Here is a 14,234-nt window from a genome sequence, read left to right on the forward strand (position 1 = left end):
ATTAAACAGTTTAGATAAAGTTCATTTCATAATAAGTATAGTTCCAAAGTCCCTGACTAAACTGTGGGGTATCTTAGACACAAAAAGACTGGATTAAAATTTGAAAAGTTTCATCTATAAAGCCATTCTCTCCTTTTTTGAGCAGAGCATTTGCACACTCATTCCAGCAATTTGCTCCTGCCGAGTTTCATGCTACAGTTCTAAAGAATCAGTATGCATAACTTACTACATGTGAATGAAAGTCCTAAGAGTTTTAAAGCTTTTTGCTAATAATTTAAATTTATATAATTGCAGTAGTCTTACAATTATGTGTTATATACACCATGGATATTTAGCCATTAGTTTTGGTCACGTTTTACAAACAGGGAATCAGATCAGTTACATTTTTCTGGTTTAGTTCTGGTTTAAGTTCACCTGTAGCTGATTCTGATGTCAATTCTGAATCAAATCTAATCTAATTTGATTCTGTTTGAACAGTTTAAAACTGTAGCTCAAATTCAGTTCCAGTTTGAGACATATAGTGGTTCACACTTTCCTTCGTTTTGACTTGACACCCTGCTCATAACATAACACAGAGCTGAATTAATTTAAAAGTAAAATATCAGTTATAAATAAAATAGAGAGCAAAAGAATTTTTGATCTAATGGCATTTGCTTGCAATAGATGTATATATAGTAATGCTGTATTCTCAAATCAGGAAGTATTTACAATATCCATGCATATATATATTTATATAGACAGGCAAGTTGTGTGATGTAAATGTGTGTGTGAAAATGTGTATATGATTAGGTCTGTCTATAAGTGTTAAAACAAAAATGTTGTGGAGTTTTTGGAAATGACACATTTAAGTGAAAAGGGTATTGTATGTAAAATATAGTTCTAAAATAATCTTATGAGAAAATATATACTCTATTGAGAAAAAGAAAACGTACTTCCTGTCTAACAATAGCTTCATTTCATTTATTGCATATCTGAAAACAGATGTAAAATACTACTCATAGAAAACTTGGCAAGTTTTACAGAGAAGTGTAAACTCTAGTATAAACATATAAACTCTAATTCAGGTCTGAAACAGAAGAAGTAAGCATCAAGCTAAATACAGACTAGTGAGGTAATTAAAACTAATTTCAGAGAATCTTGCCTTTTTTTTTTTTTTTCTTTCAGATATGCATACTACTATTCTGCAATAGCAGCTGCTGTTCTTCTTGCTGCTTATATCCAAACTTCATTTTGGACCCTAGCAGCAGGCCGGCAAATTAAAAAAATTAGAGAAATTTTTTTTCATGCAATTATGAGACAGGAAATTGGATGGTTTGATGTAAACGATGTGGGAGAACTTAACACTCGTCTTCTAGAGTAAGTATACTATACCTTTCCCAATGTTATTTTATCTTATTAAGCACATATAAGTTACAATTTTTTTAATTTTTATTTTTAAATTGAATTATTTCATTGTCAAATGAAATTTCACTGTGAAATTAAATTGAATTATTTCATTGTCAAATGAAGTTTTCAAGTTTTTCATGGAGAGTCTCAGAGACTGAACTTCTAATACTTCTGATACTGGCCTGTCACAAGGATATCAGAAAAGCATTTTGATAAGTTCCCTTGAACTGTGAGGATGACTAAGGCCCAGCCTGTGAGATTACCCCCATGAAGACAAAACATAGTTCAATTCTGTGCACACTGAGGACTGAATAAGGTGCCAACAGACGCCAGCAGTGTGAACAGCTTTAACTGCATGACAACCTATTCCTTTCTTTTTACCTACATGAAAGGTTTTATCTTTTCTTTCCAGATATCCCACAGTTTCCAAACAGATAAAAAATGTGGAATTAAGAAAGTGAGAGTAACTTTGCACCGTAGGCAGAATTTCAACCTTTTCAGACAAAAACAGGTTTATAGCATTATATTTTCACAAGAAATATGAAATTTTCCTTGACCACACTATATAATGCTTTATCTTGAAGGAAACTGTTGTTTGGAAGTAATTGAATAATAAAGATTATCCTCTACAGAGATGCCCATGTAACAAAACTGAAAACCTTTCTTGTGCTTTCTACATTTTCCTTCCTGTCTGGATGTAATTTGTTTTTCAGTGATGTCTCCAAGATTAATGAAGGAATAGGTGACAAAATTGGATTGCTTGTTCAGTCATTAACAACATTTATAACAGGATTTATTGTTGGTCTCATAAGAGGATGGAAATTAACCCTTGTAATACTTGCAGTCAGTCCTGTCCTGGGACTTTCAGCAGCCATCTGGGCAAAGGTGGGTTAACATACATTCAGTGTCAGGTTTTATATTAATGAGAGATAATGAAACAAATCTACATATCTGTAATTCTTACTGTTAGAATGTATTGCTTAGAACAATTGTAGCTTTAGACAACAGCTATGTACATAAGCTCTTAGATGAACTGTATATAAGTACACTCATGTAGTTTGCATATTATAATTCCCATAGATTGGACAGACTTGTTTGATTTGAAGCTGTTTCTGCCAATATAACATATTTTTATATAGAAAAGGAAGTAACATATATGAGTAGAATCCACATCTGTAACTTAAACTTAATCCACATGAGTACTTGTTCTCTTGAAAGGAATAATTGCACCTCCTGAAAAATAAGTGAATAAATTAGACCAAGCCTTGCTCTCAGAAGCAGAGTTTCTTTTCAGAGTTGTTAACAGCTTTGGTAAGAAATTTTAGACTTAGGTGAGAGGAGTACTAAATTACCATGGGATTGGAGTGACTTACATTTGTAGTTTGGAAGCCTTCAGATTTTTATAGTATTTTATTTCCCTTACATTTCAAAGATCATATAAGTCTTCTCTGTCTTGAGTTAATATATTGCAGAAAAGGTAGGAGTAGAGAAGCATGTGGTACATATGTCTACTGGCTAAGAGTCTTCATGGACTGTGGCCGGTTAATGTAAGCTATAGAGCCCTCTGGCTAAGATATCCAGAGATGAGAGTGAGCTGAGGAGATCTGCCTGGGGAGAACCACACCAGCTCGGTATGAGTAGTCATCTAATCTCCTGCACTGGGTGAAAACTGAGTGGAAAATCCAGCCCTTCGTTGTTGAGAATGGATAACGTTGAATTGTTTGATTGAATTCATAATGTACTTAAGGATTTTGATATTGAACATTCTGCACTCATACATAATATAATCAAAAGGCTTCATATTGTACGAAAGTAACTGTGATAAAAGCCATTATGAAGTGCTTGAGCTCATTCTGTTTTTCTTAAGTCGAAATTTTTGGTCATGTATTAGGTTCTCTCTGCTTTCACTGACAAAGAACAAGCTGCATATGCAAAAGCAGGTGCTGTTGCAGAAGAAGTTCTGGCAGCAGTCCGTACTGTAATAGCTTTTGGAGGACAGGAAAAAGAAATTAAAAGGTAAGAGCAATGTCTGCTTTCATCACCTGATCTTAAAGTACTCGCTTCTGATGGTTTGAAATTTTCTTGTATCTTTGCTGTTGAAAGTCTGTCAAAACAAGTAAGTCTTGTGTTTCCTGTGTTTTTAGGTAATGGGAAATTGTCTGTTACAGGCTATTACAAGTTTCACTACATGTTGAAAGACAATTAGTTATTTTTCTAGAAAATTACAAAATAAGTTGATATATTGTCTCTACTCTAGAAAGTGTACAAACTACTTTAAACATCACACAGTAGAGCTTTAGACAAAAAAAGGCTCTGCCTTGAGAAGAGATGATGGTATCCTTGGTAATCTGATTACTCAGCAGTTGTTGTGAAAGTACTGATAAACAATATCTCTATTTCCACTATGCTGTAAAACATCATTCTTGTGATATATTTTAACCTTTTATCTTAAGCTAACAATTATAATGCCAAAACCTGTCATGAATTGTTCACAATCAAAGTTCACTGACCTGCAAATTAAGGAACTTGGATGCCAGTCCCTGAACTGCAATGCCCTTTTTTTCTATATACCAGGTTGACTGATGTTGGCCTTTTTAGGAGTTACTTTAAAGTCCCTGTGCCTGACTACCAGGCTTACCTTTGTACAGTCTTAGGGTTATATATTTTATATATCTTTTTGTACTTTGTGAGTGTTCTTTTTCTAATTCATCCACAGAGTTTTTGGTGCTGTCTGCCGTGGTTCAAGTTTGAGTCTGTTTTGAGCTTCTATCTTTCTTCCAGATACCATGAAAATTTAGAAGATGCTAAACGGATTGGAATAAAAAAGGCTATTACATCTAATATTTCTATGGGTGCTGCTTTCTTCCTGATATATGCATCATATGCACTGGCCTTCTGGTATGGAACTACCTTGGTCTTAACTGATGACTACACTATTGGCAATGTTCTTACAGTAAGTATTAATGAGTAAATTCCCAATAACAGTAAGAAATACTAAAGAAAATACATTAAAGTGTATATTGGGAACTTATTTGAGTTTAATAAGAATTATGTGCAAAATCAGCAAAATAGCATCCCTTCTTAACAAAAAAATTATCACCACGAAAGTCTACATGTTGTTTCTATAGTATCTCAAAATCTATACCAAGCCAAATAAAACATATTATTTTCAACTGTTTCTACATCTTTTCTGACTTGCATAAGATCAGACTGATATAGAAACACTTCAATCAAAAACTGAAGTACAGTACCCTTCCTAGTTGCTATTTGTTTTCAGATTTGTGGGGCTGAATGTATTTTCAGGATACAGAAGCAAATACTTTTTTTTAGCTGTTGTGTGGTCTAAGTAGATCATTTTATTGATACTTTTCTTATATTTTGCACCATAAGAGCTTGGAATCACTTCTCAGTATTTTTAGAAATCGAGGCAGAGAAAAATATACTTGTGACTAGGAAATATGTCACCATCTAACCAAAGGAAGAAAAGCATAACTCATAACTTAAATTCTTCTCTTGATGTGACAATCATTCTGATTTTGTATGAGATATCAAACAAATATGTTAAGAAGAATAACTTTGTTAACCATGATGAAACCCAGCCAGGGGAGACGATATGTATATATTTATATCTTTTTTAAACTACCTGTTTGCAAAAAATGGCTCTGATATGTGTTATTGGCTCTTTCGAACCTGTCTAATTTTTTTTAAAGGCAGGTTGGCATACAGAACATCTCAATGAGGTTCATATCCTTGTGTGTAATGTATTTGCAATTTCCCTTGTCTGTGTTGTAGTTCATTGGAGTGGTGTTTTTATAACATGAACAGGAGGAAGTTGCCTTATTAGGTATCACATCTGTGAATGAACACTGTTGGAGAAAAGGTGATGGGTGTGATGGACCTTTGCTCTGACATGCTATGGCTGTTACTGTGATCTCTGTTTGAGTAGTATGTTTTTATTACTTTTGTTTTGATATTAGCTGAAAGCAAGAAACTATGCTTCTCTGAGAAAATAATAGATTTTTTCTTTTTCTGTTTTTTTTGTTGTTTGCTTGCACTCACTCTCTTTCATTCCAGCAGGGGGACCCTTTATTACTTTGTGATGGAGAAGTTGGATTTGTATACTTCTATTTCACTGTCACTTTGAAAGCAGAATGATAGTGCTTTGCATATCTGTCTTTGTTCCATTGGAAGATATGTAATATACTTTCTGGTCTTTCGAACATCTTTTGGCAAAGAATGAATTAGTACAATAAATGCTGAGACATCAAGTGTAATTATACATTTTTTGGCATAGATTTTGCAGGTCTCAGTCACTTTTTCACTTCTTATCAATATGTTTGCAACATTCACATTGTGCAGGAACTCAGTTCTCAGCTGAATCTTAAAAAGCCCTTTTCTTAATTTTATTCTCTCTTTAAGAGAGACCCTTTCATTTTTTCTTTAATTCTAGATTCCTTAAACTTCCATTAACAGGCATGGAGCCTCCTGACCTAAAGATATCTAATGTAAATAAATAAATGTAATTCTCTGCTTAAATAAGAATTCATATATGTCACCGTAAACATTTCTTTCAGGTCTTTTTCTCTGTATTGATTGGAGCTTTCAGTATTGGACAGACTGCTCCAAGCATAGAGGCATTTGCTAGTGCACGGGGAGCTGCCTATGCAATCTTTAATATCATAGATAATGTGAGTATCTTTGCCCTCACTCTCATTTCAAAACTGAAAGACCCTTCCTTTTAAAGTACAGGAACTATTTATGGATATGAAATTAGTAAGAGTAAATAACAGCGTGTAAAATAAGCAGAAATATAAACATAAAAGCAGACAGAATGTATAATTATTAGTCAGTTCCTCTTTGTCTTCTAGAGTTATCAGTTCTTGCTTCAAAGGTAAAAGTACTGGATCTCTGAATCACTTGGTGTTGGAGGTATCCTCTAATGTTTTTATCATGAAGGGCACGTCTGTGGTGCTATATAGATATGTGATTACAGCCGATGTATGTATATGAGCATAGGTTCAAGATATCGGTGGCACCACCAGTAACATGAGTGTCGGCAAATCAATAAAACACAACCTGGTAACCTGGAGATGTACTTCAATTACCAAGAGAGTCTGAAATCAGGGAAGCTGTGATTTTACTAGCTAATGAAGTTCTATGAAATGCAATTGCATGTTTTGGATTATTGTTAAGACATACTTCAAGTTCTAGACCCACCCTGGATGGAAACAAAAACAGTGATAATTAAGAACACTGTTTCTGCTTAATGGTCAGTGGATTGGTTCTTTCTCACACAAATTGTTTCAGCAGAAAGGGCAAAGCTATAAATGAACAGTGTATGAACAGCTCATTAGAGATGATCTGTTCAGGTTAATCATCGGGCAGTGAAATGAATCTCAAATTATGGCTAGCTATGGGTACAGTCTTAAAGACAATGTACTAAATTCACACAAAAGCTTAAATGGAGAAATTATAAAAGTATTCTTGCATGAGCAGATCATCAATGTAGTAATGAGGCAGCAAAACATCACGCAATTTACGTATTTCAGAACTCTCACCTAAATTACTTTAAAACTACATTTAATATCTCTGCAGAATAATGGTGCACTCTAGGACTTCTTTATGAAAAAAATCATTAGGAAATAAGGTGATTTTTTTGTATTTTATTTTGCACAGGAACCTCAAATTGACAGTTATTCAGAGACAGGTTACAAACCAGACCACATTAAAGGGAACTTGGAATTCCAAAATGTTTACTTCAATTATCCATCCAGACCAGATGTTGAGGTACTGTAAATAAAACTTTATACATATTACAGTTAAACATGTGGATCATTTGTTAGGAAAAAAAAGTCACATAAATAAAATTTTGTTGAAAATATAACAATTCCAAGTGGATTCTCTAATTTATATAAAACTACCTTGCCACCACAGTGATTTTAGTTAGAATTATTTACACCTTAGCTAAACATGTTAAGTTTTCTGAATAATTTTCTGTCTAAAGCTATAGTCAGTGTGGCTATGCAATAAAACTTAAAGATTTATTGCTATCAGAATCTAAATTTATGCATCTAACCCAAGTGTTTGTGTATAGTAATAATAATGAGATAGTGGGTTTCAAAAGTACCTGCAGTGCAGCTCTGTTAAGACTATACCTCAACCAGTTAAAGAAAGCTGATCCAGCAAGGACTTGTTATATGTGGAATAGAGATCAGAATCTGTATTTGTCTGTCTAGACAAAGAAAAAGTTTACTTTTTAAAGCACTGTCATAAATCCAGAGTCTTAATAAGGTGGAGGTGGAAGAGATTTGAATGATTTCTGAAAATATTTTCATTAAGAGTGTCTTTACACTGTGTAACTATTTCCTTCCCTACCTTGAAGGAAAATCACTGACCTTGATAAAGGGATCTTTCTTACTTTCGATGGGCAGAAAGGAAAGACACAGAGCTTTCTTTTTAAGCCATTTTTACTCATAAATATGTTAAATATTTTGGCTTTTCCTTCTATCAAGAAAGTGAATTAAGTGAATGTGCTTGATTTTTCTTCATATAGAAATATAGATGAAAAGACAACTATTGATCTCAGTGGATTATTTTATAAGTTTATACAGGTATGATACGAATAGAGATTTCTCCCCCATGGTTTCAGAGGTAATAATTATAGGAAGTCAAGGCTACACCAAACATTTAGTAAGTATTTCATAAATTATAGTAAAGAGAAAAATGAGGAGGTCAAATAACTCAGAGTAGTTAATTTCTGCCTAAGTTTAATCTACCTGACTTTCAAGTTAACTCTTCTTTTCAACAGGATTAAATGCAGTAAAGTAACTGACAGGCATGAAAAAGACTGCAATTTACTTCCCATTGCACTAGACTGATTTATTTGCTGTCCTTACTCTCTCTTCTCTGTTTGCCTTAAGTTGTTAGAAACAGCCTAAATGGATTTAATTATGGATTTTATTTTGGTATAGGAAAAAGGTTCTCATCAATAGTCCACTGAAATCAGTGCTAATTCACAGGTTTTAGATCAACTTCTATTTGCTACTTTATTTACATTAGATTTGTTTGAGTTGTTCTATACAAGGTCTATAGACTAAATTATCTATAGCATTATGACCAGAAGATTAAATAAGGATGCTTCATCAATTTTCAATTGTTATTACTTATATTGGATTTCTTGTTTTGAGCTAAAAATATTATAGCAAAACAAGACATACTAAAATTTATTATTTGTTTATGCCTCTTGATCCTAAACAGTGAGCTATATTTCACTTGTAAAGCACACAAATATTGGTACTAAGGGTGAAGAGGCAGTGGTAGTGCTGAGGGTAGAAATTTAGGAAGAAAGAGATGGTGACAAGGACACAGGGCTGCAAGGTATTGGGAAGTACATTGCAAGAATATTGGAACGTACCGGTGCATGGCTGTACCTTCAGAATGGAAAAATGCATTTAGCCATGATGCAGATGCTGACGTTTACGTATGCATACTTCTCTGTAGCCTAGTCCTTCTAGAAGACTAATTAGCAAAAAATATGCTTTTCTCCATTTCAATATACATTTCCAAAAACAGAAGTTGTACGAAGTAGTGAAAGCTGTACAGACTCCTGTACAACTTTTGTCATGTAAAGTAGAAACAAACCCACTTTGTTCCTTTTTTCCTGTTGTTGTATCTTCTTACTACTCAGGTGAGCAGGTAGAGCAGAAAGGCGGGCAAAATTAAATATACATGGCATGGACATGCTAACTGTGTGCCTGTTCTCCAGCCCCACTACACAGCCCAATACAGGTTATATTCTTGAAAATAAAATGAAAGAGCAATTACATGGCACCAATGAGCTATATTTACCCTTTGTAAGAGTCCCAAGGAAGGCAAAACTTTGTATCTTCCATGGCTGTGAAATGCTATATTTTATGCTGACTATTACAAAAAGGTTATTTATTGTGCAATGAAATGTCACTGTTGTAAACAAGCCCCACCAGCAATTCTAATCAAAAGGGGAAAAATTAAGGATACTTCAAGGTTACTAAAATGTCTTTCTGTCCAAAACAATGTAGAGTATGTTCTGTCACTTTTAACCATTACTTTTACTGTACAATAGTTTTCCTGTAGTTTGCATGGTGCATTAAAGAAAAAGGTGAGGCAACATAATACAGAAATATTGCATCATGTTGTTTCTATATTATATTTTAGTTGTGGGTAGTAATCATATTATTATTTTGTCATATGAACTGGTTCATGATATGGGTAATTGTGAAGTGTGTTGTATAATACATTGATATTTGACCAATTGTGATGTAAATATGAAGAAAATTAAGCTGAAGTCATTAGTTATCCAAAATTTAAATTCACATGTTTATAAATTTTATTTTGTTCCAGATTCTGCTATAAATATGAAGGATATTGTATTGTAGTTTTTAGAGTTTCTTCAAATTTACACTGACATTTTTACATACTGTTATGTTTTTGGTTACCTTTCTTACATGCACAGATACTGAAGGGCTTGAATCTCAAGGTTAGCTGTGGCCAGACAGTGGCCCTGGTTGGTGGCAGTGGCTGTGGGAAAAGTACAACTGTTCAGCTCATCCAGAGATTTTACGATCCCAAGGAAGGCACGGTAAGATACCTCAAGTGAGATGACTGCTCTGTGTGTCACAGTTGTTGGAAGTCTAGTTCTGGCCTCACTGCCCTTGTTCCAATGACATGGTAAAGTCTCCCCTAAAAAGGCATGTGCCAACCTGGGGAGAGAGGTTCCTTGACCAAAACACTTGGTAAACAATTTTTGTCTGCTTCCTTTTGTTTAGGTTACCATCGATGGGCAGGATATTAAGACCCTAAACGTAAGATACCTGCGGGAGATTATTGGTGTGGTGAATCAGGAGCCCGTGCTGTTTGCTACTACTATTGCAGAAAATATTCGTTATGGCCGTGAGGACGTCACTATGGAAGAGATTGAAAAAGCTACCAAGGAAGCAAATGCTTATGACTTCATCATGAAGCTACCCAACGTAAGCAAACCAGCTGTCCTGCTGAAATAATTTCTCCTAAATCTTCTTGTGCCAAATAGTTCCTTGGAAGGGATTCTCGTAAACAGAGGAAGCTATCCCTGGAGCTGTGAATAAGCAGAGCTGTGCAGAGCTTCCTCATAACTTTTGAGAATAATGTCAATTTTACATCTTTAGGTCATGACTTGGTGAGCGTTTGAAGAACTATTAGAATTCCAGGGACACAAATGATTAGGCAGGTATATCCAAGTGGATGTTTATCGTGTAGTGTTTTAGAGGAAGGAGAAGATGCTGCCGGGGCTACTGATACTGATGTGCCTTTTCTTTACACTGCCTTTCTTTGGTGAAAGGACTGTGCCACTGAGTGTTTTGGAAATGTGTGTGGTTGTCTTGTAGAAGTTTGAAACTGTGGTTGGAGAAAGAGGGGCACAGCTGAGTGGAGGCCAGAAGCAAAGGATAGCAATTGCCCGAGCTCTGGTTCGCAATCCCAAAATTCTTCTGCTTGATGAGGCAACGTCAGCTCTGGATACTGAGAGTGAATCAGTTGTGCAGGCAGCACTGGACAAGGTCAGTAGTGTTCTAAAATGAAGCAGCTACATAGGAGCCTAATATTTACTTTTTTTCCAGACATTTGTTGAAAGAGCTGCAAGAAATAGAGACCCTTAAAACACAAAAGGTAAACTTGGATTTGGCAAATATTCTCTCTACAGAGAATTTTTGAGATCCTGCAGGTATTACAGAGAGGAATCTTGTTTCAAGTGAGAAGATGGAATTATATTTTCTGCATTATTAAGGTTAAATCAAAGTTTTCTTGGTGTAAGTACCATCCCCTGCAATTATCTGTCTTACTGACACGCATATTGTTGTCAGTCACCTATTTAATTAACTTGTGTTGAAGCCTGACAGACAAGGTAAGCACTACCAGCATGTCATAAGTGATTGTAGCAGTGACTTGGCAGGAAACACTCCAAGGAAACATTTGCTTCAGTTAACATGAATACTTCTAGGTGGTTGTTTTGTTCTTAATGTAGAGCTGTCTCATGAAGGGACAGCTGATCCCTGGTGCTACTCAGGAGCCTCTACATTCATACTGGGGCTGTACCCCCAATGGTATTCTGAATTCACTCACTCAGATTCTGCTGGAGTACTGTAATGCTTCCTGCTGCTGTTGGATGGAGAAAAACAGTTTGAGGAGAATTATTAATTATTTGTCTACCTTTTCTTGGTCACATTATCTTATAAATTGGGATCCCTATAAACCTTTGCAGAAGACCTAGGGACTCATAGAATCGTAGAATGGTTTGCATTGGAAGGGACCTTTAACGATCATCTAATTGAACCCCTCTGCCATGGGCAGGGACATCTTTCACTAGATCAGGTTGCTTAAAGCTCTGTCCAACCTGACTTTGAACACTTCCAATGATGGAGAATCCACAACTTCTCTGGGCAACCTGTTCCAGTGTCTCACCACTCTCCTCGTAAAAAATTTCTTCCTTATATCCAATCTAAATCTACCCTCTTTCAGTTTAAAACCATTGTCCCTTGTTCTGTCACTACTAAAAAGGCCCTGCTAAAAAGTCTCTCTCCATCTATGTTATAAGCCCCCTTTATATACTGAAAGGCCACAATAAGCTCTCCCCAGAGTCTTCACTTCTCCAGGCTGAACAACTGCAACTCTCTCTGACTTTCTTCATAAGAGAGGTCTTTCAGCCCTCTGATCATTTTTGTGGCCCTCCTCAGGACCCACTCTAACAGCCCCATGTCCTTCTTGTGCTGAGGGCTCCAGAGCTGGATGCAGTACTCCAGGTGGGGTCTCACCAAGTGGACTAGAGGGGCAGAATCACCTCCCTTGACCTGCTGGCCATGCTTCTTTTTATGCAGCCCAGGATACCATTGGCTTTCTGGGCTGCAAACACACATTGTCAGCTCCTGTCTAATTTTTCATCCACCAGTATTCCTAAGCCCTTCTCTGCAGGGCTGCTCTCAATCCATTCATCCCCCAGTCTGTACTGACATTGAGGATTGCTCTGACCCAGGTGCAGGGCCTTGCGCTTGGCCTTGTTGAACTTCGTAAGGTTCACATGGGCCCATTCCTCAAGCTTGTCCCTCTGGATGCCATCCCTTCCCTCAAGCGAATCAACTGCACCACTGAGCTTGGTGTCATCCACAAACTTGCTGAGTGTGCACTCAATTCGATTTATCTATGTCAATGATGAAGATATTAAATAATATGGGTCCCAGTATGGACCCTTGAGGGACATCACTGAAGATGAACTCTATCCAGGTTCCAACAAAATTCCACTGCTTGGGATCATTACTTTGATTATTTAAAATAAAATTTGCTTGATCATTTTAATACAGCCTGGTAATTAAAATGGCAAGCTGTGACATTTGATACATTATGTGCAGTAGGCTTATACATATCCAAAGATAGGTAGTTAGTTGAAATGTATTTCACATGAAATTGTAGAGAATTTTATTTTCACTGAAGCTACTTCAGTCAACAATAACTTAGAGCTTAAAACACTGAAATGTTTTAAATGTCAGTGTGAAATATTTTCTAATGCTTCTGAGTATAAACTATCCTTCACAGATTTTAAGGTTTAAATTAACAACTATGGGCTTAAATATAAAAACTTTTAGCATTTCTTAAATTTTAAGGTTTGTGACATTGTAACATTCTAAAATTTTAAATATTGATAATTTTGTTTAGATACTCATGATCAAAATTTGATGTTTTTGTATGCCACAGTGAAAGATTGTTTCTAATATTAATTTTCAAGCTAAAGATTATATTTCTCTTTTAAGGTACTCATTGAAATCTGTTTTTTAAATTTTTGTTGAAAGTTATATTTTTCTGTGAACTATTTTAATGTTTCCCTTAGGTCTTATTCAACTCTAATATGAAGATGAACAATTTTTGAATATCCTTAGAAATACTCACATTAAATATTGTTATTTCTAGGCAAGGGAAGGACGCACCACAGTTGTAGTAGCTCATCGACTGTCAACAGTCCGAAATGCAGATCTTATAGCTGTGTTCGAAGGTGGAGTTATCGCAGAACAAGGGAATCATTTTAAGTTGCTTGAGAGAAAGGGAATCTACTACAAACTCGTTAACATGCAGGTACTTTTTTCTCGCTAGCTGTTGCCTCCTTTTCTTTTTTGTATTCCATCCCCATAGTTATTGTATGCTATCAGAAGTATGGGGAATTCTGCAGCATATTTTGTTAACAGCAAAAAAATATGTACTTTGAAAGGAGAGCAGTAACTTGAGAGAGGAGACCACTAGTTTTGATATCAGACCTATTTAAACCCAGGATAGTACATTTTTAATCCTCTAGGGATTTAAACTTAAAATATTATTTTATGTTTTCCTTTTTTTGCAGTTAATGTAGAGCAGCTGACTACAGTAGTTTGCTATTCCATTGCTTGTTCTTAACCTATGATAAAAGTTAAAATACAGTAGCTGGTACTGGAGTAATAGAGCATGCATATTTTAAGCTGTTTAGTTATAATCCTTCATACTGATTTTCTTTCTAAAGAAAAAAAAATGTGGAGGAATAGGAGAAAAAGAAAAATAATCCAGCTATGCTGAGTGCAAAAATATGTGCACTTTTAACGTTATGTAGCCAGAAACAAGGAGATTGGAAAGTAATACAAACGTCAGAAACATATTAGTTATTAAGTGAAGAACAAAATACTTTGTCCCATGTCCCATGCGATAGTTAGGTTACAGCTGAGCTTCACCGTAGCCTTGTGTGTCACTGGTGTTTTACTGCATAACCACCACACCCATTAAAGAAACTGAAACTGCTATCTCAGTACATCAGACTGAAAAGA

General features: G+C 35.4%; 1 protein-coding gene across 2 annotated transcripts in view; it reads left to right on the forward strand.

The window, feature by feature from the left end:
- The window catches only part of ABCB1 (ATP binding cassette subfamily B member 1), a 45,303-nt gene that overhangs the window by 6,620 nt on the left and 24,449 nt on the right, over window positions 1-14,234 (forward strand). For both annotated transcript variants that reach the window (XM_072851505.1, XM_072851506.1), the window contains exons 5-14: window positions 1,165-1,356; window positions 2,100-2,271; window positions 3,278-3,402; window positions 4,168-4,339; window positions 5,961-6,074; window positions 7,063-7,173; window positions 9,878-10,003; window positions 10,191-10,394; window positions 10,788-10,958; window positions 13,357-13,518. In XM_072851505.1, coding sequence (XP_072707606.1) covers window positions 1,165-1,356; window positions 2,100-2,271; window positions 3,278-3,402; window positions 4,168-4,339; window positions 5,961-6,074; window positions 7,063-7,173; window positions 9,878-10,003; window positions 10,191-10,394; window positions 10,788-10,958; window positions 13,357-13,518 — 1,549 coding nt within the window. The remainder of the gene's footprint in view (window positions 1-1,164; window positions 1,357-2,099; window positions 2,272-3,277; window positions 3,403-4,167; window positions 4,340-5,960; window positions 6,075-7,062; window positions 7,174-9,877; window positions 10,004-10,190; window positions 10,395-10,787; window positions 10,959-13,356; window positions 13,519-14,234) is intronic.

This window comes from Ciconia boyciana, chromosome 2 (assembly GCF_034638445.1).
Source record: "Ciconia boyciana chromosome 2, ASM3463844v1, whole genome shotgun sequence".
NCBI classification, from domain to species: domain Eukaryota; kingdom Metazoa; phylum Chordata; class Aves; order Ciconiiformes; family Ciconiidae; genus Ciconia; species Ciconia boyciana.